This window comes from Nymphaea colorata, chromosome 9, assembly GCF_008831285.2.
Source record: "Nymphaea colorata isolate Beijing-Zhang1983 chromosome 9, ASM883128v2, whole genome shotgun sequence".
Lineage (NCBI taxonomy): Eukaryota > Viridiplantae > Streptophyta > Magnoliopsida > Nymphaeales > Nymphaeaceae > Nymphaea > Nymphaea colorata.
The window spans coordinates 1,863,733-1,889,425 of NC_045146.1; the positions used below are offsets into that span (position 1 = coordinate 1,863,733).

At 36.9% G+C, this 25,693-nt stretch overlaps 1 protein-coding gene across 1 annotated transcript; it reads right to left on the reverse strand.

Moving 5' to 3' along the window:
- Positions 1–1,475: 1,475 nt before the first annotated feature.
- On the reverse strand, positions 1,476–23,854 carry LOC116260198 (phenylacetaldehyde reductase-like). Its single transcript, XM_031638341.2, has 12 exons — positions 23,659–23,854; positions 20,133–20,302; positions 19,282–19,476; positions 16,239–16,401; positions 13,824–14,010; positions 12,793–12,936; positions 11,448–11,508; positions 7,415–7,576; positions 5,962–6,153; positions 5,242–5,404; positions 3,382–3,568; positions 1,476–1,835 (listed from the first exon to the last, which is right to left on the reverse strand). Exons 1-12 carry the CDS (start codon positions 23,765–23,767, stop codon positions 1,697–1,699), a joined length of 1,872 nt encoding a protein of 623 aa, XP_031494201.1. The 5' UTR covers positions 23,768–23,854; the 3' UTR covers positions 1,476–1,696.
- Positions 23,855–25,693: the final 1,839 nt, after the last annotated feature.

Below are 25,693 nucleotides of genomic sequence, written 5' to 3' on the forward strand. Positions count from 1 at the left end.
ATGCATCTTCTGACGTGCTTAAACTTAAATTACTTTCTTGAAAGTCTATAGTCACAAATAACGTTTTGGAGTCTATAATATGGTGAGTTTGAAAAAAAGGACAATAAGGAAAAATACGATAAATTTTTAAAAATTTTAAAAAGCTAAAAATAAGAAAAATTAAAATAAATGAGAAACTAATAACACAAACACCAAAAGATAAAGTAGATTTGAAACAATAAAAAATAAAAAATAAAAAACGATTTGACGTTAACAAAAATGAAAAAAGTGAAAAAAAAGTGTTAAAAAAGAGTTAAAAACGAGTTTTTTCATTTTCAACATTTTTTCAAAAAAACACGTTTTTTTTTTAAACAGCAATTTAATTTATCACGTTTTTTTTGTGACTATGCTCGAAATATATAGAAACTTTGAGCATAAGTGGGCACACACTACTTTTATTATAAACTAAAGTTTGGTAAGTTTCCCATGTTCGATCGTACATTAGAAAGCATTGGGTTTGGGATCATTTGAGTAGCCCTTGGATTAGCTCAGTCTTGCATAAGGGGTATTTTAGTTTTCTTTTTTTATTCAAAAAAGAAAAGGGCATTTTGGTCATTTTAAAATATTCTCTTTCCAAATTTGCCCTTATAGTGGGAAACATCCCCTGTTTAAGATGGACGACATTCTACTCATTTCGAGCCCTAAGAGGCAAAGCAACGCTCAGACATATTTGTGTTCTTAGAGATATTTGATAACAGGAACACTTTGTTACGATTACAAGATTCTGTTTAATTCCCCCTTGGCATCAATGAACACCACTTTAACTATGCATGAGTTTACTACCAGCGATACCCCTTGGAGTTGGTGAATGCAAAAATGAATTAGACTTCAAGCCAAAACCTGTTGGACCAGGATTAGGGAAGCTGAGAGGCCAAACAGGGACGAATCTGGGGATCATCAAGGTCGACATGACAGAGTCTGTCATAATTAAGTTCAGCACTAAGATTGAGGATCAGTTGCAAATGAATCCGGGCCCGACTCTTGATTAACCCGCTTCGGATTTTAGTCGGTTCAGAGTTCACTTGGATTGAAATGCAAAGCTTGTTATCATACCCATGTGTAATTGAATAAATCCAGAATTGGCTAGAATAAGCTTTGATAATCTGAAACAGAGCATGGAATTGGAACTGATACCTGTTTCCTGGCAATGCAACCCATGTGGTAAAGGGGAAGGGAATCATCTCTCTTTCCCACTTGCCATTCAAATGCAAACCTTGAAAGGAGTGATCTCTGCTCAAGCCTGACTTGTTAACTGGATCTTATTTGGTAATCTTTAGAAACCAGCAGCTTTATTTATATCTCTTGGTCAGGATTTGTCAATTATGGCTGTTGTCATTATCCTATGCATCACAGTGCATAAAGGTAGATATCTCTAATAATTCTGAAAATGTGACACTAACTTCTGCCATTTGCCACTTTGAATAGACAAGGTGTACTGTCATGTGGTTTTTCTTTTTCAAGATGATAAGGAAACACAGTGATCCTTGTGCCCAAAACCAAGCAATCAAATCAAGTCACGTTGATTTTCTTGACATGTGGAACAGGATTCTTAGGCAAGAAAAATACAGACAATACATTTATAAGTCCACTATTGTCCTGCTCCAAGATGTAGGGCTTCAATTCAAGCATTCCAATTAGGAAACTGCCATACTAAAAGTCAAAATAAGTGTTTCTCCTTCAGGCTTTCAACAGTCTCTCTCAAGCTAACAACTAAGGGAATAAAGCTGAGCCCTAACTTTTGAGCCTTAATTTTAGATACTTGGTATGTTGGAGCAAGAGGTTTTTCATCTGCACACCTGCAAAGAATGAACTAATTATCGCCTGCAAGCCAAGTACATGTCACGATTGATGTACCTCAGTAATTACTTCAGCGCAATAGAAAAGAAAAACTAAGTGTACTGCAGAAACCCATGAACTTATGGCACAAAAGCAAAATGATTATCTTGGAAGCTAACAAATCAAACCAAGAGCACTATTAGAAATTTAGAATATCAAACCCAAACCAAGATTGAACAGAAAATGCAACTCTTGAGATGAAATCTCCAGTCTTCAAGCTGCTTCATAGCAGTAGCAGCAGCCAACATAACACAGTAAAAACAAGAACCGTACTGTTCCTAAGGGCTGAAACCCTAACTTAAGATATAGAAAAATAGATAAAGTACCTAATTGCCCTTACTTACAAGGGGTAAAATAGTAAAAAAGGTTAAAACACATTATAATAAAGTAGACAAAAATAGACTTTGACCAAGAAGATACAGTTTCACTTTAGAATTTTAACAAGCACTATGCGAGCATCCACCAACCTTTGCATCAATATTTCAAATTTTCTGTTTTGGTAGCATACTCAATATGCATAATAAACTTAAGAGGAATATGATACACGTAAGCCATGTTTTCAGACAATATTTATCTCGAATATCTCTACCAAATGTTCAAAGACGATAAATGACAAATAGCACAACTATGCGTTTGTACATTGTTGGATGCAAAATATAAAACATGAAGCAGGGCAAGGAAAATCTAATCTAAAAACCCTGTGCGTTAGTTTATCAAGTTAACCTAAATATTTTGCGATAATAAAAATATATGTAATTTCTTTATATCATTCAAAACACACCTAAGTTGTTCCATGTTTAGTTAAAGATATTCATAGGTTTAATTTTTGTCAATTGAACAGTTAAGCCAGTAAAAATTTACCATTTCTCCATTAGAAAATAGCACAAAAAATATACTTTCGTGAATACATTCAGGTTTTTCCGAAATGTATTGCGAGACAGCTGAACATATACAGTTGTACTCAACTACCTGTAACTGCTGTATGTAAGATGGCATAAGAGTATTGTGTATATATATATATATATATATATATATATATATATGAAAAGGAAAAGAAATAACGAGCATTCGAGTTCTTTTCTGATCCTCGTTTCTTGGGTTATTCTTCTTCAGGAAGCTTTTTCTCCACTAAGTCTTCTTCATCTAAGTGTTCTCCAGAGGGTTCAGTGAACCCTGGCATGTAGATATTGATAGAAAGGCTAAACAACTTAGACTAAAACAATATCAATATACAACGTACATTTAGAGATGCTAATGCAAACTAATGAGCATAAGATCCACTTGTGGAAGGTATTTTAGTCATTATCCCAAATTAAGTTAGTGATAACCTAGGGAATTAATGTAGGCTATTTTTAAATTTTGATTAATTGTGCAAAATTCAGGCGTATCTTTAACATTCTAATAACCAAAAAGCTAGATGCATTATTTCTAAATTTTGTAAATTAAAATGATGCTAGTACAAAAGCTTGTGTAAACAAAAGAGAAAACTCAAATTGGGAACCGTACTTTGCTGGAAGCTTGTAGTCAGGGTACAGTTCATGGAGAATTTTCACAACGTCAGAGTAATGGGCCACTCTCTCAACCAAACAGTATCTTCCATTAGCCGAGGCATCCTCAAATGCTAGAACGTGAGCCTGAGCAACATCTTTGACATTGACATATCCAAAAGTTGCATTGGGATATGTTGAACTACCTGTATGAAGAGAGAAATTTCACAGAATCAGTCCATGGGGTTGCATTGATAAAGGGCATCAGAAACATAAAAAAATCAAAACTTGATTAGTGCAGTGTTTACAGATCAACCTATTGGTCCTCAGATGATATATTTAAGAATGATCCTCTTTTTGCCGGCAGTAGCAAGCATGTGAAACATCTATGTGTAATGTAAGGCCTAAGCTTCAAACGATTGAGTCACTGAAGCCACAGCAAATTCTACAAATTTTGAAGAGATGGACAACAACAGGATCTTCTACTGTTTCAGAAGGTGCCTGCAGTTGCATACTGTACCAAAATGTACAGGCTTGCATAATCTAAGTCTAGTATGGTAAAAAAGGAATGCCTCCACATTTTCCATTATAGACTTATTATCGGGAGAAAAGCAGCCCAGGGGGAAAGGTTCCACTTCTTTAGCAAAAATCTAAGTAACACGGACTCTGCATAAGCTGAGGAATAAGGAACTACTTTCATTTCATCAATGGTACAGAACATGAGTACCATCAGCACTTGAATAATTTTCTTCTCAACAAGCAAAATCCTCAGGTCCTGAAACGACAGATATTTCAAAGCAGAGAATGAGAAAACATTTATAGTGTATCAACTATAAGATTAGAGTCCTTAATGTCCTAAATAATGGATTCTCATCATAACTCTGTCACATAGGTACCTTTATTTTGTGAGATACCTGTGTCGACATGGGTATGACATGGGGACTGGTACACCATTGGAGACAGCCTGGATATGGTGAAACCTCTGTCATGTGCAGTCAATGCACCCACAGTCATATCCATCCTTTTTTGGACTCGGTCAAAGTTGACAAGTCCATTTTTGTCCACTAATTATGTTTTCTTTTTAACCATCACACATACACAATGGAAATAAAGAGCCCTTGGCAGACACTAAAGCACTGTTCATGTTCTCTGTGGTCTAACTGCTGTTCAATAGGATTTTTTGGCGGCCAGCAATTTTTCGGCAGTGCTTCCAGCGACTTAGTTTTCTTCAATAGAACTTTTTATATTGTTTTGTTTGTTCAAAATCTTACTTTTTGTTATATATGTGCGTGTGTGCGTACGGCCATGTCCTTATATGCAATTTTTTTTAAATGCTCCGCATCCATACCCATACCGGCACCCCTATTTGTTGTACCTATGTGATGTAGCATCATAGGTGTTAAAATTGTTAATGGCCTAAATAGGAAAAGCCAGTGTAACTATGTTCCAACTTCATTTCGGTCCTATTTGCTTCTCCATTAAGAACAAGAGGAACTTCCAAGTCCTGGTAAGCATCACTTCCTTGTCTAGTATGCCAGAAAGAATTGCTCATATTCAGCATGCACGAAGCTTCTTGCTAAATCTTCAGTCATTGAGAAACTGTTGACCATAAATTCTAAGATTTTCGAACTCATATTGTAAAAATGCCTGGCTGTTCATCCCATGGGCAGCGGATGCAATTAAGAACCCATTACAAAAAAACAACTATTACTAAACAGCTATGCTCAGCAACCTTTGCATCCACTGTGCAATTGCAGATAATACGCCTTTTTCTTATACACCTTAAGTGAAAGACCTATGCCATATCTTTTATTTTGCCTTGGTTCATGTTGCTAAAAAAGAATATGATGATATTGTAGAAGTAGAACCCTATACTTACCATTTATGAGATCCAAAATGAGAGAAACACTTGAGTTCAGTGTTGGCTGCAAAAGGGGACCAAGGACCATTGCAGGATTGATTGTGACTATGTCCATTTTAGCCTCTTCTGCAAATTTCCAAGCTTGCTCCTCAGCCAATGTTTTTGAAAGTGCATACCATAACTGAACATTGTAAAAAGATGTAAGTACATAAAGCTATAAATATGAAGCAGGCGGGATGAGTCAGATATTGAGTAAAATCTATTAGAAACTGACAAATTTTCATAAAATAATTCAGTACATAAAGCCACAACGTAGGAACTTTATCCGGCATGATAGGAGTACAGCTGAGAAAAGTATAATGGGGAAGGAGAAAGAAGACCTCCCAATGTATGTCAAAATAGCCAGGAATAAGCACTAAATCCAGTAGCAGAAAGTCTTTTTTTATAAAACTAATGCATGCTATAACTTATTAGACAAGTAAACCAACTGAAAGGACTTTTACCTCACATTTATTTTGATGCAAACTAGCAATACTTTAGGTTGACAAACAGTGACCAATGCTAATAGGAGCAGTTCACTTTTTCCATCAGTTCTTGAGAAAATGAGCTGATAGACATACCACCAAAACTAAAATGGCAATGATGCAAATCTTAGATAAAGAAAGCCTCCACAGAAATTTAGAGGCAAAACTTGTGGGGAGAGAGAGAGAGAGAGAGAGAGAGAGAGAGAGCTTAAACCTTTGACTCCCTACAGAAATCTGAATCTGAAAACCAAGTCTCATCAACTACCACATCAGGAGTACGTGCCAGTTGGCTAAAAGTAGCAGCAGCCATAGATGATGTCACAACCACCCTTTTAATGGAAGGAGTTTTAGCACATGACCGAAGAACATTTAATGTGCCTTTAACTGCTGGATCAATTAATTCAGCCTGATAAAAGGGAACCAAGTTACCAACAAAACTTTAAAGACCAAGACATCAACACTTAGAAGTCAAGATTTAAAGATGCTAAAAAACAGGCAGATAAACAAGAGATGCTTCAAAATTCTATTCTACAAGAAAATGATTAAAAAGAATAATTATTTTCATACCTAGTGTCTATTCACATTTTTCATGGTATATGCACTTCCAGCAAGAACCAAAAAAGAAATAACTCAAAAAGCAATGGACTCGTAATTTTGTGCTCATTGAAAGATCTAAGATTAGTAGCATGCATTGAATAAAAGATGAAAAGGGTGACAGGATGGACACACGTTTCCCCTTCACATACTCACACAGAAGAGCAGAAAAACCTATAACCTGGCAAATGAAAATCACCACAAGGAGGCACAAATAGACTGGAATATGCATCTTAATGTGAAAAAAAAATTTAACCAATGCTCAAATTTGGTATATCCTAATCATGGATAATGCCTGTGCAGTTCATTTAGAGTTTTTTGTATGGATGCTTGAATAAATTTTTGCTTGCCTAAGCATCTTTCTTGATGCTCTGAAATGATTAGCAAGAGTCATTTTTGTGAATCAAAGTTGTGAGTATGATAGCATGGAAGAAGAGAACAATGAGATAGGGTGTTACACATTTATATAAAGTAAAACACTGTTTTGTGATCCTTTAGTATCATTATTTCCTCTAGCAAGAAGTGAACTCGCTAGACCTATTACTGCACACTGCCCCCACATCTCAACCATGACTGCATCAGTTATAGCATACTTGGTTAATGATGTCGCTTCGCTCCATCACATCCAAACTACAAACTGGTGGACCCAGACAACTTTATGAAAGGACTGTATCCACCTAACGAAAATGAGATGCTTCCAAGCTAATTCATTTTACTCATACGTCATAAAGCCGACATTTCTTGAACAAATCTTCTCTCAAACTAATATCTTCATACATTCAGCACCTCGTTTCTCCAACTTGTAGCACAATTTGAAACAGTTACAACTTACAAGTTCCAACAACACATTAAAAGTTCCAGGATTTCTTATTTATGATTCATGTTCTTAAGTTTGTGCATGAGAAAAGAAACAACATCAAGGAAAACTAACAGACAAAAAAGAGCTAAAGTGCATGCAGCATGGCATATCAAGGGGAATAATGGACCAAAAAAGCCAAAATACATGCAGCATGACTATACTGGGAACAGACAAATTTGTCGAAAAAAAGGATGAAACTAACTATATGATGAACCTGTGGGTCTTGTACAACATAACGGACAGGTGATGCTGTATGAAAAACACCATTGCAGCCACTGACAATTTCATCAAAGGCTCCCTCATCCAGTATGTTGGCTTCGTATAAATGAAGCCTTTCACTCGCCCCTTGAAGTGCATGCAAGTGCTGCGTCTTTTTGCATCATCTAAAAATACCAAGGTTGAGTAATGCCACAAAGACCAAATGAGAATGCCATAAAAAACCATAAGGAAGCCTCTAAAGGAATTTTTATGTCAATATTGTGCAGAGGCAAAAAATGTTTTGTAACATCCCAATCCAAACAATGTGCTGGCTAAATACCAAAATCATACAAAATTTGATAAGCCTATGCATGTGTGAGGTGAGTATGCATTCACATATATAATATCTGCAATTTTCAATTTTACTCAGAGACATTTTTTTCACAAATATAACCATATGGATGAATTCTACGAATCCTAAAAAACTCAGAAATCAGAATTGACATAATATCCTTTTTGATATATGGATCGGATTTTGCAAGTGAGATGAACTTCACATCATTAAATTTTAAATGCTTATAAAACCTAATTTAGGCATGAAAGAATGCTTATAATATACTGGCCCCTAGGTTTTTGAATATGAAGATTACAGTCCTGTGGGTAGAATTGCAAAAAAGCTTCTTTACAGTGCAAGTTGTTAGTTTCAGATGTCTTCAATAACAGGAAGTGAATACTTCAAGAAAGCAACATCTAAAAACTTTCTCTGTATGTCTGTGTGTATGTCTATGTGCGTTGAACTACTTTGAGCTGTTTGTCTGATTAGATGGATCAAACAATCCACATGTTCCACATTAAAAGCACTTTGACAAGACAAGGTGTTCCTATTAGATGGATCACACGAATCACATTCTCCATCTCTCCACACTCTCTTGTCATTAGTCATTAATGTAATTTAATAGGGGAATGAGGAGGGAAATGGAGAGAAAAATTAGGTTGTCATGTCTCTGTGTGTGTGCGCGCCTCGTGTTCCCAGGTTAAACCCAGTTATTTTGCTAAATATGATGGCATAGAAAAGATTCAGCAAAAGTACATTTATCATGCGCTTGGTCTTATTTTTAGGAAATGCAGCTATGACTTTTTAATTGAATTCTGATTCTTTGTAATATTGATTTTTGACACTCTTAATCTTCCTCCCTACACATCCAGTAGAAGTGATTCGAACTTGTTGTTGTCAAATAAACTACATGGATCATGTCAGCCAATCATAATGACCATTTGCTCGGATGGTCTTTGGGTTGGAACTACGAGACACATAAAGTTTCGAGAATATATATATATATATATATATATATATAGATATATGAAAGTAGATTTCTCCTGCCATTCGGATGTTCCGGCCTCTCACTCATGGCCGGACCATCCGGATGGCTGGAGGATTTCAGCTCCTCTCTCTATCTCTTACATCTATATATATATATATTAGTGGATTTACCCAATGTTTTCCTTCGAAGAGTTGGCCCATTAAGCGATCTGATCCTTGAGGTTCCTCATCATCAAAATAGAGGGCTTGGGTAAAATAGTGCCGTATAAACAGTATGAGAACCAGACAATACGGACTGGTACAACAAGCGCCGTCTATAGTCTCCACAAAAGAACCAACTGGAAGAAGCCACAAGGAATCCCATGAGTTGCCCAGGGCCGTCATTAAAGCAAACAACAAAAGACAAGACGCAATATGACAAACCGTGTTCAGCTGCATTAAGATATAGGATTATAAGAAAAGATTGGGTTCAAATTAGACCAAGGACTACTCCCAAGCTTGAATACGGAAAGCACATTGAATTCATTCTATATCCATCATCTGACAACAGAAATTCTGAATCTCATACATGGAATTTCTTGGGGGAAGGGTGATCAAGAGATTGTATTCAAGCCATCCATTCTCATTTCGGATGACGGTAGTCCATCCATTAAAGAAGTGGTAGTTCCACTTTCAATAGTTGCATCGCCAGAATCCCAGATAAATAAGAAAAATCAATCTCCTATTCCTGTTCCCGTTCTAAATTAAATCCACAAATTTGATTGAAAAATAAACGTAAGATCAGACTCTCCCAACTCCGATTTTAGATTGAACAAAATGTAAAATGAGAATCTCAAGCCCCACCCGGATCCTTATTTTGATAAAACGTTAGATAGTAGTGCAGATGTTTTGCCATACCACTACCAGCAAAAGCATGCAAAATCAGATTTCAGAGAAATATCATCTGAAATTGGAACCAAGCGTCCTCCAACATATTTTCCCATCTCCACTGTTGCCGTCTATGACTTGTCAGTTACAACTTACATATACACTGACCGAGTTCACAACGAAAGAGAAAACCAACTACACGACAATGAGTAACGAGATTATGCTCCAGCAAATGAAAAATAAGAGGAAGGATGAAGAGTGCAAGATCAAGGAGATCAAACCAAGGTCTCTGACTGTGGCTCTGACAGTGTAGCCTTTCTGAAGGAGAAGCTTCACCAGCCATGACGCTACGTAACCAGAGGCCCCTGTCACACAAACCAACGTCCCCATCCTCTCTCGTTATCTCTCTCGACCGCTACTGCTGCTGCCACTGTATATGGCACAGGCAGTCCTAACCGTCAATCACATGCCCATGTTCAAGCGGGGATTGCATATTTTTTAAATATTTTTAAAAGGTTTTAATTGCTTATTTATTTTGGAATTCCACATTTATTTTTGGATTGCTAGAATTTAAGTTTCCAGGTTCCTTACGCGCTGCGCCAAGATGGGTTGAGTCTACAGATTATTTGCTCAATACCAATGTTACCAAAATCGGTCTCTGAATCGAGCCAAGTGTTTCAAGAATCGGCGAATTGCATTGGAATAGAAATCGTTTATGAATCCGATTGACTAAAAAACGTGTTTTGAATTTATTAAATAAAAAATCAGAAAAATAATTTTTTAGAAACATAAAAGTACAAATGTACTTTAAGAAAAATTGATAAAATGTTAAAAGCATAAATAGCTAGAATAAATTTAAAAAGGAAAAAAGTTAAAATAAATAATCAGAAAAAGAAGCCAACTCCAACATAGCTCCATTAGACACTTGCATCAATATTTAGAGGAGGCCGAACTAGAAAACTATTTTCCACGAGGCACTAGATATAAAGTTACTAAATTTTCAAGAGGCCATGGTGCTGTTCTGTCCACTGAAATAATGTTTTAGAGAGTGAGCTCCATGGGGCGTACCCCCCATAAGACCCCACGTATCTTCACCCTCAAGGGCGGAGGGAAGGGGGATCCGTCTAGGCCATGGCCCCACCCCAGTCAATGAAATTTTTGTATTTTACATTAAATAAAATAATATTTTTTAATTGTACAATGTATTTCTTGTATTAGAATTTAGTTTGGCTCTACCCGAATTCAGAAGTCAGACTGTCGGCCCGTCCCTAAAGAAAATTCTGGCTCCGCCCCTGTTCACCCCTCTCATCATATTTTTCATATAAAAAAAACTTAGGAAAATGAGCACGAAAATCATACTTTCAGCTGTATATGTACACTTTTTAAGAGCTTAAAAGGCATGCACATGAATTTTATAACCAGATTTATTCTCTTCACTTTTTAAGCTTTTAGACATAAAGGTTGGATCCGTGGACTCTATTAGGTAATACTTGGAGTTGGAGAACTTGACAGGACCAGTTGGGTAGGTGCTGAACTGAAATAGTGTGTGCGCTCGAAGAAATGAATGAAAATAATCGCAAATGGCAGCTTTTGTACAAAAACCTGTATAGTTAGAGTTCAGTCAAGCAAAAATTGGAAAACTTCAAATAGCAAAGAACCTAAGTCCAAAGTTTCTAAGCTGCCAACATCTTTAAAATTCTAAATTCTTCTTTGTGACAGAAACAAATGATGAAGGAAGTTAATGAAATTATTAGATAATAGTTTAAAAGAGTGAGGAGATGGTACCAACATATTTTTGTTAAAAATGAGAAAAATCAGTCATTTTGGATGGGGTTTCACCCGAACGTAATCTAAAACGTACCACGGTGTGTTCAAGTAGTCGGGTCTGACTTTGGACCCTCAACTTTACTTGGTCAGGGTAGCTAGTGAGATGAACAAAGCAGCAGAGAGCTCTTAGAATATGAGCAGCGTCAAATATATGTACTTATGGTGCATTAATCTCAACCTTCTATCGATATGATAAAATAATTCACAGATAAACTTGTAAAGTAACCGTTCAAAAAAGATTTACTTCTTTACCTTCTTAAAAGTGTTCTTTACCTTCTTAAAAGTTGACTCTGATGAGCTGACGCCCTTTACAACCATCTATGTCAAAGTAGTTGAGAATTGTGCAATGCATCTGTAGTTTGTGTTATTTGTAGTATGTGTGTAAACTAATATTAGATTACGAAAATATTTATAACAATTTTCTTCTTGTTTTTATCTTACCCACCCATCATTGTGGATCATATTCATACACCTCGGGTTAGATGGCTAAGTGATTTTGAAAAAACTAGAGTCATCATCCAATTTTCCTATTCAGCCATTTAATCAAAACCGTTCATTTAAAACAGAACGATAGTTTGGAGAAAAACAAAAACAGGAAAAGAAAAAGGTGATTGGTATTTCAGCTATCTAATATTAGTTCACACCTTTTTCACATTGTTTTTTTCTCAACTATTCATTTGCTTCAAATGGACCATCTTGATTAGATGACTGGGTGACTAATTTTCATATTCAGCCATCTAATCAAGACAGCCCATTTAAAACAGATCAATGGTTGAGAGAAAACAAAAACAAAGAAAAATAGGTGATTGTTATTTTCACTATCTAATATTAGTTCACACCTTTTTTACATTGTTTTTCTCTCAATCATCCATTTGCTTTAAATAAACGATCCTTATTAGATGGCCGAGTGACTAAACAACCAGAGTCGTCATTTAATTTTCCTATTCAGCCATCTAATCAAGCCGTCCATTTAAAATAGATCGATGATTGACAGAAAAATAAAAACAAAGAAAAAAATGTGATTGCTATTTCCGTTGTCTAATATTAGTTCACATCTTTTTTACGTCGTTTTCTCAACCATCCATTTACTTTAAATGGACGATCCTGATTAGATGGTTGGGTGATAAACAACTAGAGTCATCATTCACGACCACCCAGGTTAGGTACCATCCATGCCCCATGGCAGGTACTAATTCAAGATAGGTTCCTGATGATAGGAATGTGATTAAGTTTAGCTTCGGATGGAACATGTACACATATTCACTCATCCTCCAAACCGTCTTAATCTTGCCATTGATAAGAGTCGTGACCATCAGTCTTACAATCCAAGGCAGGTACTACTAATTCATGATAGGTTCCCGCTAGGGAAACTTCTGCACTAAAGATGGAGAAACTTTTTCTCTTTCAGGCTATCAATAGTCTCTCTGAGGCTCACTTCTAAAGGAATAAAGTCGATCCCCAATTTTTGAGCCTTCTCCTTAGACACTTGGTATGTAGGACGAAAAGGTTTGTCATCTGCACACCTAGAAAACAAGAAAATAATCATTAGCCATTACCATCATCAGCAGACTGAACAAATGCCCAATTTTCTGGTTGAATTATGCGAACTATGCTACATAAACTAATGCCGACAGAAATAATATGATTGGTTCCAAATGCCACTTGTTATTCCTTAACTAAAGCACTAAAAAGCAGCTGATTTCACTGTCGTCCTGAAGAGAAAACAGAAATCCAAACAAAGCAGCCTTCTCAGAGAGCTAGAGAGAGAGAGAGCCAGTAACAAGTTCTCATTGTAGGATCACATCAATGAAAACGACAAAACAATTGTTACCATGAAGAAATCATGAAACGATATGCATTTCTGACGCGTACCTGATCCACAAATCACAAAAACAAGCATAGAAAATTGAACTACTTCGGACTTTCGTTGTTTGTCTAACATATTTGGCATCAGTCTTTTTCTCTGTCATACAAGTGCGCTTACAGCATTATTCAAAAAAACATGGTCGTTGTATGTATGTATATACACACACACGTTGTCCGCAAAGAACAAAACTAACAACTAATATTTAATAAGCTGTTATCTTTATCAAAATTCACTTAAAAAGAAAGAAGGACTGTTAGTTGCTGCACCCAAACAACACCCGAACCACACCCGCACTCGAGTTGTGTCGACTCAGGTGTGGTGACCTTTTTGCAAGAATCTGCGTGTTACTCGGGCTTTTTTTGGAAGGCACTGTGTACTTATGAAGAATGAGATGTATTTTATACAGACACCATTTAAAAGCAACATAATTGTTTAGCAGCCAACACAGCCTAGTTAAGTAAAAATGTCAATATGAATGGGGATGACATAATGCCAAACTAACATTAACCTGAACGACCAAGCGCCCAAAGTCAGAAAGCTTACTTTGCAGGAAACTTGTAGTATGGTAATAGCCCACGCAGAATTTCCACTATTTCTGAGTAATGGTGAACCCTCTCAACCAAACAGTATCTTCGACTAGGTGAGGCATCCTCAAATGCTAAAATATGAGCCACACTAACGTCCTTGACGTTAACAAAACCAAAAGATAAATTTGCATATGTTGGACTACCTGCATCCAGACGGAAACATAAAGAGAATCAATTGTTTGGAATTCCTGTAATAACATACAACATAGAAAGAGTTCCGTTTAAATAAAGAATGCCTCACTTTTATCAAGAATATCTACTTAAAAATCCTTGTAAGCAGTCATTTTGCATAGCGAAATGGTATCATTATTACAGTCTCTTTCTACAAGTCCCTTAACACAAGCTATATGTTGATTGCACTTTTATACTTCCTTTTCTTGCTGCGCAATTACATACATATTTGCTGTTAGTACAGCACCTATCTCTATCACCTTCAATGACAATAATAATCCACTCAGTCTTGCCAGGGTTAGCAGAATCTCTGATACAAGATCAGAGCATACTTCCCTAGAAACTCACTTTGGAAGTGGAGTACTGCTTGCTCCGCTAAACATGATGAGAGTCATGCTCCTGGCATGCTCACATCATGACATTCTTACATTTACTTTTACATTTCCTCCAGGCTTCTTATACCCACCATATGCTTCTCTTGCGCTTCCTCTTACATATTTTGTTTATTTTCCCTTAGACTTCTTCTAAATTATTAACAAAATTTGTGAACCTCAAAACTCTAAATTAGTGCAAAAGGAACATTAAGACTAAACCTAGTTATCTAAGTTTTTAAATTTGATTTACTTCAAACTTTTTAATTCCTTGAAATCAATAACTCTTAACCTTTTGTCATGTAGAATATGAATGTGTCAATTGAGTAGGCTGAAATGTGAATTTTGGGAGATACTGTATTCTGTTGTTTATCAGATGGTTGCACGATTATTGCATATTTTTAGTGGACTGCTTATATGTGTCAGTTGCAATATTAAATTATACTGTTTTATGTTTTAAGTTCTCAGAAACAAATTTATAAATATTGTACTAGTTTGGGACAACATGAGACAGCATTTGCTTTTCAACCAATTTCCTTTTTCATTCTTTCAGCTATTTTTTTCTTTTACATGTTTTTGCTGTTAATTCTCTTTTTTATTAAAATTTACTTACAAAGCAACGTCTAATTTTGTTACTAGTTTGCTGCCTACTTCCCAAGTTTTTTTAAAGTCATGTTGCTTCTCAGTTCTGCATCCCTATTGTTTCATGCTTCCTGTTCCTACTGCAGAAATTTGGCATTAGCTCAAAAAGGATGAACTCTAAATTCCCACATTATCTCTTTATGACATCCTATTTATTATTTTTTTCTATTGGACTTTAGTGAGACAGCTAGAGGAGTAAGGACTGCTCATTGTCCATAAGGATAGACTGATCAGAACAGTCAACCATGCTGTCCATAGTTTTGTCTAACAAGAAGCCAACCCTGTCCACAAGTTTAACTATCAAAAGCCAACTCCCTTAAATCTTAGAACAATTTTTGAAAGAGAAGATAATAGACATGCATTTCTCTCATCCACTTTTCACTCTTTTCATATTTCACTGTTTGACCATTCAACTGCTTCTCTTTCTAAGACCATAGAATACTTTTGTCCGACCATAAACATTGTCACACCTTGGTGTCTTTATGATGCTGGCCCAACTATAGGGCCATCCACTTGCACACCCCTGCCGGACAACACTGGTTGTGTCACACAAGGCCAGTTGCTTCCAGCATTTAGAGTTGATGCGGTCCCAACTATACATGTGCATCCACTAGCAAACCCCCTACCAGCCAAGGCTGGTTGGGTTGCACAAACCTTGTGTTCTCAAGGCTGCTTCCTGCATTTACTACCAGTTGTTTGTTGCAGAAGCATTTCCACATCTTATTTCCATTATCAATGCCAAGCATTGAACCATGCCTGACACGCACACTCACCACAGACTTGGCTGAATTCCAATTGCACAAGGCTAAGAGCAAGGACCAACATGAGGTCATGTAGCATCGCACCAGCAAGGGCCGTATCGCTTTAACAGACTAAAAAGAGGCACATGCATAGATAAGCAAAACCAGTTTTTTCCAATGTAAATTCACTACTAGAGACAGCTGACCATAAATTTTAGAAGTGCAAACGCGATTTGTATCAGATATCTGCATTTCTTTTTGCACAACTAGATAAGAGTCATGCAATCATGAGAGTGTTACTTGAGCTTAGAACAGGTGTCATGAGTGCCTCTGAGTTACATATAAACAAATTATATGCTATTTATTATGTGTATGGTTTTTCATTTTATTCAGTGCATGTTGGCACAAAGAGTACAAAGTGGGTGGGGTTAGAAATTCCATGCCTACCCTTTACAAAGTTCAAGATTAGAGCAGAACTTGCATTCAGATTCGGCTGCAAAATAGGACCAATGACTACTCCAGGATACATCGAGACTATGTCCATTTTGTTCTCTTCTGCAAACTTCAAAACCTCCTTATCAGCCAAGGTCTTTCCAAGATGGTACCATAACTGCAAGAAACTTGTAAGCGATTAGTGTAAGCATAACCAGACACAGCAAACAAGACTTGAAGTAAAGAACAAAATCAACTCATTTAGCTCAAAAAGCTGCTAACCTTTTTTAGAAAAACTAATTCCCATTAGATAAGAAGCAGACAGAGAGAAATTCATTTAGCATCATGAATGCTACACAAAGAATACAAATAGAAATGGGATGATGGGTCGACCAAAGATTTGATGTTATATAGAAAAAAATTATAAGATGCTGCTAACTAATAAGCCAATAACAAGCATACACATAAGATGGTCGAGAGGCTTGATCTGACTTCATTTCGAGTACATAAAAGTCGGTTGAATGGTGAAACGCCAACTGGATTGGGGGCCTCAAAGGCATTGGATAAATTGGGTTTATCAAGCAATGGGTTCACCGATGAAGTAACGGATGTAATATGGCAGTCGTAACTTTCAGACAGCCTACGAGTTGGCAGTATACCAGACAGTTTGAAGAACGGCGAGATACTTTCTGTCATTGATTTCAGCCGGAATTGCTTCGTCGGGAAGGGTGCCAATGTGGATTTTTTGGCTCATGACAGAATGGCCATCATTCGAACAACACAGCCAATGGCCTTCCGTCGGCCTCAGGGTTTAGGAGTGTCGAGATCATGGACTCGTCAGAAAATGGGTTCTACGATGAACTGCCAACAGAGATCAGGCTTTTCCCCCAAGTTGGGGCCTTTGAATGCCCAGGGGAGGGTCGGCCCTTGCCACTGGAAGTGGAACAGCAATCGCAGCGATCGATCGACAATCACGGTCACCGTTGACCATCACAGGCATGGCCGCAGACGGTTCACACATGCACTTTTTGCAGGAACCATAACTTTTTAAAAGTGAGGAAATCTACGTGCTGTGGAATTGATTTGGGTTTGTGGCAGAAAGACCACTTGCATTAGTTATCTTCCATATTGAGTTTGGGAAGAGCTTCCTAAATAGTAGGGACATGCTCTTTGTGAAGTAGAGATGTTTTTATTCCATCAAGTTCAAGCAGGGGCTGAGGTAAGTGTGTGTTGTGTGGGCGTATGCCCACACGCCCATGCAGCCCATTCTAAAATGCTGTTTTTAATTATTGGATTTGGGTAGATTTGTGTCTAGTTATAACAAGACTCCGGTCACGGCCCCAAAATCAATCGAAAATTTATGACCTATACATTTAGTACTTCATAATAAAAAAATTTTGGCTCCAAAAAATTTTGGCTCCACCCTTGAGTTCAGGCTCAGGACCATATCTCTTGAATCATGTGATATGAGCTTTACCAAGAGAAACAACATGCAAAAGTTGCACAAGAGCTCCAAAGATATATCTAGTTTATGCATCTCATTGCTGATAATAAGCTCTTAAAAATTAAACTTGTTTGCAGCATCTTTCATGGTTGGTAATAAATTCGGGAAAAGAGATGGTGCCCAAACTCATCCTCCGTGACAAAATGATAAACAACAAGCTTACACTAGTGTTTGAGTAGAGCTTTTAGACCGAATAAGACACTAACTGAGGTCCGCAAGACACATACGGATGTCATGAATGAGGATTTTCTTCAAATTAAATGTTTCTAAAATTGTTCAGGGAATTAAAGTTTTTAAATTTTGACCAGTACTGAAATATTATTTTTCCAAATTTTTATATAAAAAAAGTGAATTTTTTTAAAATTTACATGTAAATTTTAAATTTTTTTTTAGGTGAAGCCAAGGTCCATGTGGGCTTCACCTTGGTTTCACCCCTAAGGACAAGATTCACAAGAATGGGTTAGACGAACCTAGGAAAGAACTCATTCACAAGTCGAACTTTAACAAGTCTCATTGTTCACCCCAAATGCCCAAGGGGGAGCCAAGGTAAAGCCAGCTTAGCCTGGCCCCACCTCAATTTTTTTTAATTTACTAAAAAATTTCACTTGTTTTATATAAAAATTTTGAAAAATGATATTTTAGTATTAATTAAAATTTAAAAACTTTAATTTGGTGTGCCTCATGAAAATTTTCTAGCTCTGCCTCAGTGCATGCCTACGCTTTTGTAAAACATGCAGCACACATGTAATACACATACAAAAGCGTAGGCATGCATCGAGACCGAGCCAGAAAATTTTCATGAGGCACACGAAATTAAAGTTTTTAAATTTTAACTAGTACCGAAATATTATTTTTCAAAATTTTTATATAAAACAAGTGAAACTTTTTAGTAAATTAAAAAAAATTGAGGTGGGGCCAGGCTAAGCGGGCTTTACCTTGGCTCCCCCTTGGGCATTTGGGGTGAACAATGAGACTTGTTAAAGTTCGACTTGTGAATGAGTTCGAGCCGAGTCATTTCCTTAACAAGTCGAGCTCGAGTTCATGAGTCGACTCGTTCAAATAATCGAGATGAGTTCGAGCTCAACACGTAACTGCCGAGTCAAGCTCGAGAGTTAGTCTAGTATTAATCAAGTCGATGTATTCAAACGAGTTTATGAGTTTGTTGAGTCTTAATCGAGTCGAGATCAAGCTCAACATGTAACGATGAATATCAATTATATTCAAACGAGTTTGTCGAGCCTTAATCGAGTAAAGTACCAACTCAACAATAACGTTGAATATCAATTATATTCAAACGAGTTTGTCGAGCTTTAAACGATTCAAGCTCAAGCTCAACACATAACTGCCGAGTTGAGCTCGTGCTATTCTCAAGGTTGAGTCAAGTTGAGCTCGATGTTTAATTAGTTGAGCTGAGCTCGATCTAACTGAACTCGGGCTCGACTTGGCCAGTGGTCACCCCTACTGGCATGCATGCAAAGAAAAACATGAAGTACATGCGCAAAGAGCTTGGGCAAACATAGAAATGCACAGATGAAGCATGTGGGGACAATCAACCTTTCCTTCCCTACAGAAATCTGCATCTGAGAACCAAGTTTCGTCAACTACCACGTCTGGATTAAAGTCCCGCGAACTGAAGGTAAGAGCAACTGTAGATGAAGTCACAACTACTCTTCTAATAGAAGAAGCCTTGGCACATGACCTGAGAACGTTTAGTGTGCCTTTAACTGCAGTATCAGCAATTTCGACCATCTGCTTTGGGCCAACAAAGTAGAAAGCTTAAGCAATGAATATCACATGTCAAGCTCTGATGATGGAAAAGACGATAACATATTGAGATTCTATCAGGGAATTTACATACAAGAAATGCCAAACGAGTTCGAATTTATCAGAAAAAACTCATGCAGCAATAAACTAAAAAGTTTATAGAACCAAGATCAGCAACATGCATTCCAAAAGAAAGTAGTTGAAGATTGGAAAACAAGATAAACAAAAACTCTTTGCACTGTGAAAACTGAAAGGGCGTTGAAGGGACAGCAGTGGAAAGAAAGAGTTACACCTTGACTGGACATCGCTAATGAATGATTAGTCCTTGAATCTGGACCTGGATCTGTACCAGATCCAGATTTGTACAGTAACTCATGGCTTCAAGCTGGAAAGGGTAGGGCCACAAGGGTTCATGGAATGATGCAGGATGTCAAAGATTCGATTTAGAAAGTCTACATCTTTTAGTCATTTCGAAGTTTTAAACAGCACTAATCTCACTGTCATTATCAGTGAGTAATTTAGAACTTGCCAATTTCAGTCCCAACTAAAACATTATTCAGTTCCCGAAAAGAGACAAGAGGTGTGAAATCCTAAAGCAAGAAATCATTGAAAATGGAAAAGAGGAAAGAGAAATAAGAAACCTGCGTGACTTCTTCACAAGTAGGGCAAGGAGTTGCTATGTGGAAAACACCTTCACATCCATTGACGGCGGCATCAAAGGCTCCCTCTTCATGTAGGTCAGCTTTGAACAAATGAAGCCTTTCACTGGCTCCTTCAAGAGCAAGCAAGTGCTCCACCTTCTTTGGGTCATCTGAAAACCAATATGTTGATTATGGACCAGAGCAAAGCTGCTAAAACAAGATTTCCATTTTCCAGATACCAAATTATAAAAGCAACCAAAATCAAGTAGGGAGGAGCTTTTTATTAATTTTTATTCATTTGTTGAACTTCTGTCAATATTTCTGTGCTTCCTCTCTCTAATGTTCTGCAACTGTGCCCTGGGAGTTTCTGACATCTCTTGCTTTCATCTTCTTCTCCTACTCGATCCTCGTTCCCTACGTTCTTCTTCTCTTCCTTTTTCTCTTTCTTCAGTCTATATCTCATTATTATACTTCTGCACTGAACGTCTTTGCTTTCTGCTCGTGCAACCAGAGATCTGATCAAGGTTGCAGTTATATGCTGTTGTGATCAGACTCTCATTGTGGAAGTTGTGTGGATGGATGAAGCACATCTAACTAAGGAGTAGAGACTTCATCCAAGTAGTCATCGCTCTCTGTGTTGCAGTCGGCAAGAGTTTCAATTGTGCTGGAAGTAACCACGCTGCGGTATTCTTAAGAACAGACGTCAAGGACAGAGCTGAAGTTATCACGGTAGACAGGTCACTTTCACCTATCGCCTGTGTATTTATTTAGAAGTTGTCGTGCCTATTTCTGCCTGGAGTTTTGTTGTGGATCTGTTAGGGAGTAATTGTTTGGTTGTGCTATTCGCTGGTATTTGTTTATAGGAAAGGCCCTAACTCGAACGGGTATGTTGATCTATCTGGTATGGTATGTTTTTTACCTGTACCAAAGAAATACTCGGCTAAGTTATGCGGGTGCGCCAACTATCGTGGAGCACCCGCACCCACCCGATGTGGGTGCGGGTGGGGAGCAGCCTGACACGGCACCCACTCGATCAAAACTCCAATCATTCGAGTGTTGGTGACCCTACTCGTTCTTCTTTTCTTTTTTTTTTCTTTTTTTTTACCTCTCTTGTTTTCCTTTTTTTCTCTCTTTCTCTTCCCATTTATTTTGTTCAATAAAATTTTGAATTTTGTATGAAATTAAGAAACCTTGGTAAAAAAAATGTTTCATCTGCACCAACACTTGCACTTTGCACCCATGTGACATAAATACGCAGGACAGTAATTGCTCAATACCGTGGTACCAATACTGATGTCATACCATGGAGACGTACCATGGAGACGGTGCGTACCATGTGACAGAACATATAAATTATAATTCTTGTGGGACTGATTGCTCAATACCGTGGAGTTCTTTACTGTTGTTGCCTGGACTTGTTTTCTTACTGATATTGATAGTAGACATGGAAGGACTCTTGTTTTATAAAAGTGGTTTGTTTGATGTCATGGCCTATACGGATGCTGAGTATGTTGGATCAGTTGAAGATAGTAAATCCATTTCTCGATTTGCTGGGAAAAATCTAATTAATTACTTGAAGGAGAAAAAAAAACAGTCTCTGGTGGTGAGATCTAGTGCAAGAGTTTGAGTATATTATTAGATATATATGCTCTAGCTTGAGAGGGGGCGTTGAGGAAAAATAAAGGAACTTAAGTACAGATTTGCAAATATTTTAAAGTAAGGAGGAGCCCATTATTAATTTTTATTTATTTGTTGGACTTCTATATAACTTTTCTTTGCCGCTTTCCTGATCTTTGTTCAAAAGTAAGGAGGAGCCCATTATTCTTTTTCTCTCCAATATTCTGCAACAATTATCACATCTAAGGTTTTTGTACTTTAACAAAAAAAACAACCACGTTTTTTTCATGGTTGTTCAATAAGGTCCAAGAATTAGCTTGTTCTTAGGTGAGCGCTAAAAATAGTTGTGCTCTTGAGTCACAAAAATACAAAATAATTAAAAATTTTCATCTTATATATATATATATATACCCATGCACGTAATGTTTCATAAATATGCAAACTTAAACTTTTTTTAATATTAAAAATCACAAAAAAATAAAAAATCAGAAAACATAAATAGCATGAACATAAAACATAACTATAGGCCACCTACAAATATGCGTGCTTTCATTAAACATAGTCAAGACTGACCACTTAAATTACTCTTAATACTTAAAAAGGTACCAAAATAAGTTTTCTTTATGGATGACTTGCTGTTTGGAGTCTCCAAACAACTAAATCGACATAAAATTTGTTTTTTTTTTCAATACTTTGGAGAACATAGGCTCTTATAAGAGAAACTATGAAAGTTCTATTTTGTTGCATGGAATCTGCCATTTTTTTATTTTTAAATTTGTAAGAATGTCTTTCAGATAGCACTTAATATTCAGCCTTAAAAACCTTATACAACTTCCGGTGCAAAAAAACTTTCTTTGGCACTCTTTCATGTTTCGAAGGTGTAATGAAATTTATGCGTGTATCATTTTGTAAAATATGTTCTTGATTAAAATATAGGTCTTCTTTTCACAATATTGAACTCATGCTCTGTTTTGGATTATTTCGTGCAAGAAAAACCAGTGAGTAGCAATTCTAGACTTCTAGTTGGACTAGCAGTAAAAGAAGAAAATGTAATTGTAAAGTTCGTGCAAGAAAAACCAGTGAGTAGCAATTCTAGACTTCTAGTTGGATTAGCAGTAAAAGAAGAAAATGTAATTGTAAAGTTCGTGCATTAAAAAAAAAAAAAAAAAAAAGCAGAAGGAACTGTAGAAGGAATTGACAAAGGATAGGGTCGATGAATCACTAAAAAAATATAGTCAACTTCCCTAAGTCAGATCTGCAAGAATTCCGGTGCCTCCAGCAGATTGGATAGAACTCAAAAGAGAGCAGGCTTGTGGAGCATCACACAATCGCCAATAGGCTAAGAATCTCAAAACGCATAGCTTCTCTTTCTTGGGAACAGATACAAAGATGCTTCCTCAAGTTTTCCATTGATTACTTGCAACAATTCCTCAAGAAAGACTTGACATTTTAACTTTTTCTACTTACAAACAATAACCAACAATCTTCACCTGAGGAATTCGCATAGAACAAAAGATCCTGATAAAAATCCCAAACATAATCCTCCCAGGAAGCAAACATATATGAAGAAGGAACAAATGAGTTATGCAGGGAAGAAAGATCCTCCTTAATCCAAGTTACACGTGATCATCCAATTCCCAGACCCATATAAAATCAGATTCGAATGACATAGATGGGAGTTCTTAGAACTGCATTGACACATAAAATCTGTTTGCTTAACATGTCATCTGCAGACATGTCACTGGATTCAGATAGAAATACAGAAGCAATCAGAAAGATTTTGAGACTGCTTTGCTTCTCGCTTCTTATGAGATAAATGACTTAAAGATAGGCGACTGAACACAGCTTATTGACTGACGGTGGAACGAAACGAATACAAAGAAAAGCAAAAGGAGAAGAAGAGAAAGACCTGGGTCTCGCACAGTAGCTCTGACGGTGTAGCCCCTCTCCAGAAGGAGCTTCACCACCCACGACGCCACGTAGCCTGAGCCCCCTGTTACGCAAACCACCTTCTCCATCTTCTCCCTCTCTTTCTCTACCTCTCGTTCCGAGCTGAAGAGAATGCTGCGCCGTTCCTGTTCCAGTGACAATTTACAGAGAACAAAGTTTTCTCTGACTCACAAATGCAGATGAGCTTTTATATAGTACACAGAAAAGCGCACAAAATTTAATTATTTCACGTGCCCGACGTCCATGTGACTGACATTATTTTGTTAAGTTAGTACTGTAGTCGCGTGTGGTTTCTAGCTTTTTAGCCTTAAAATAGACCTGAACAATGAGTTGAGTAATTTGATGTGTGCCGACTCTTTTCATTAACAAGTTGAGTTCGAGTTTTATTTAAACTCATTTGTTTATATAAGTGTGTTTGAGTTTATGTAAATAAACTCAACTTAGCTTGTAAAGTTCTTTTTCTTGTATAGTGTTAATATTTCATGAGTTTATTACAGAGATTAAACAGATTCATGAATGTTTTATGAATCTGTTTTAATCTTTGAGAATGAATTCATAAAATGCAATGTTTTATGAATCTGTTTTAATCTTTGGAATGAAATCATAAAATGCACACATTTGTTGCTATTGCCAAATGCTATGTAAGATATTCAATTTAAAGGAGATCCCTGTACTAAGACTGACTGCAGAAGCACGTTGAAAATTATCCAATATTTTTCCTTTGAGATTCATCATTTAAGTCTCAAGATATATATATATCATTGTCACATAAAAAGCGTACATATATATATTCTTGTTAGTGTTAACATGGGAAAGCATGTTCCTTCCCTTTTACGATAGGAGCATTTCAGTAATTTTATAAGGGGGGGAATTTTGAGCTCCGCTTTTGTCCATATATAGAAAGGGTCTTCCGTTTAATCAACCTGGGAAGGCAAGTTCCCACCTTTTTACCATAGGAGCATTTTAGTAATTTTACAAGGGAAAATTTTGAGCTTCGCTTTTGCCCATATATAGAAAAGGGTCAGGAGAATTTTGGTAGTTTTCAGCCCAATGGCTCTTTTCTTGTAACTTTTGAGGTGAAAACAACTATTCCGGCCATTCACACCATTTAATGAAACTTTTGAGGTGAAAACAACTATTCCGGCCATTCACACCATTTAATGAAACTTTTGAGGTGAAAACAACTATTCCGGCCATTCACACCATTTAATGAAACTTTTGAGGTGAAAACAACTATTCCGGCCATTCACACCATTTAATGAAGATAGAGGGTCAAGTCAGGGGCGGAGGCAGGTATGGGCAACATATGGACAATTTCTCACATAGAGGAGCCACAAAAAAAAAACTCATTTTTATGTTGACACCTTATCCCAATTTTTCTAATTTACATGTTGATGAGTGCCCCTTAGCCAGAAATTTCTAGCGACCTAAGTAAAATGCGCATCATAGTATATGTAATAACCAAAATGCCCTTGATAAAGTGGCAAAAAAGGTTTTGAAAAGGATAAAAAAATTATAAAAAAGTAAAAAGATTAAAAAGTACACCTCATGATAAAAAAAAATTAAAATGCCCCAACCCTCTTTTTTTTTTTTTTTTGACAGGTGTATATTTGTTGCGTGCACACAGGTTGGTACACCCAACTCGATCTGTGTCTCAAGCCACACACCCAAAATTGAGTGATGGAAGATAAGCTTTCCATCTTCTCCACCACTCAAGAGTCAGCCTTTCTGGGATATGGTAATTAAGAGTGTAATTCTAACAAAGTGCATTGGAGGGACTACTAGGCAAGACCTTTGAGCCATCATACAATGTGGGAAAGGACTTGTGCTACATATGGTTTGAGTTCCTCAGCATAGAATGATTTTTGGTGCAGCAGGCTTCCCAAAAAGCAATTTTGATTGCAAAGGAGAACTTTTAGCTTTGGGAATGATAAAGCATTTTGGTGAGGTTTCTAGAGATTTATTGTTGAGAGATTCAGAGTTGGATTCAACCC

What these genes read in the sequence shown, in the direction of transcription:
- LOC116260198 (XM_031638341.2), bottom strand. Translation starts at nt 23,767, where the DNA reads ATGGAGAAGGTGGTTTGCGTAACAGGGGGCTCAGGCTACGTGGCGTCG. An exon ending in TACTACAAGTTTCCTGCAAA is followed by an intron (nt 12,937 to 13,823) that starts GTAAGCTTTCTG and finishes CTTGTTTTCTAG; the next exon opens with GTGTGCAGATGACAAACCTT. An exon ending in GACTACAAGCTTCCAGCAAA is followed by an intron (nt 1,836 to 3,381) that starts GTACGGTTCCCA and finishes CATTCTTTGCAG; the next exon opens with GTGTGCAGATGAAAAACCTC.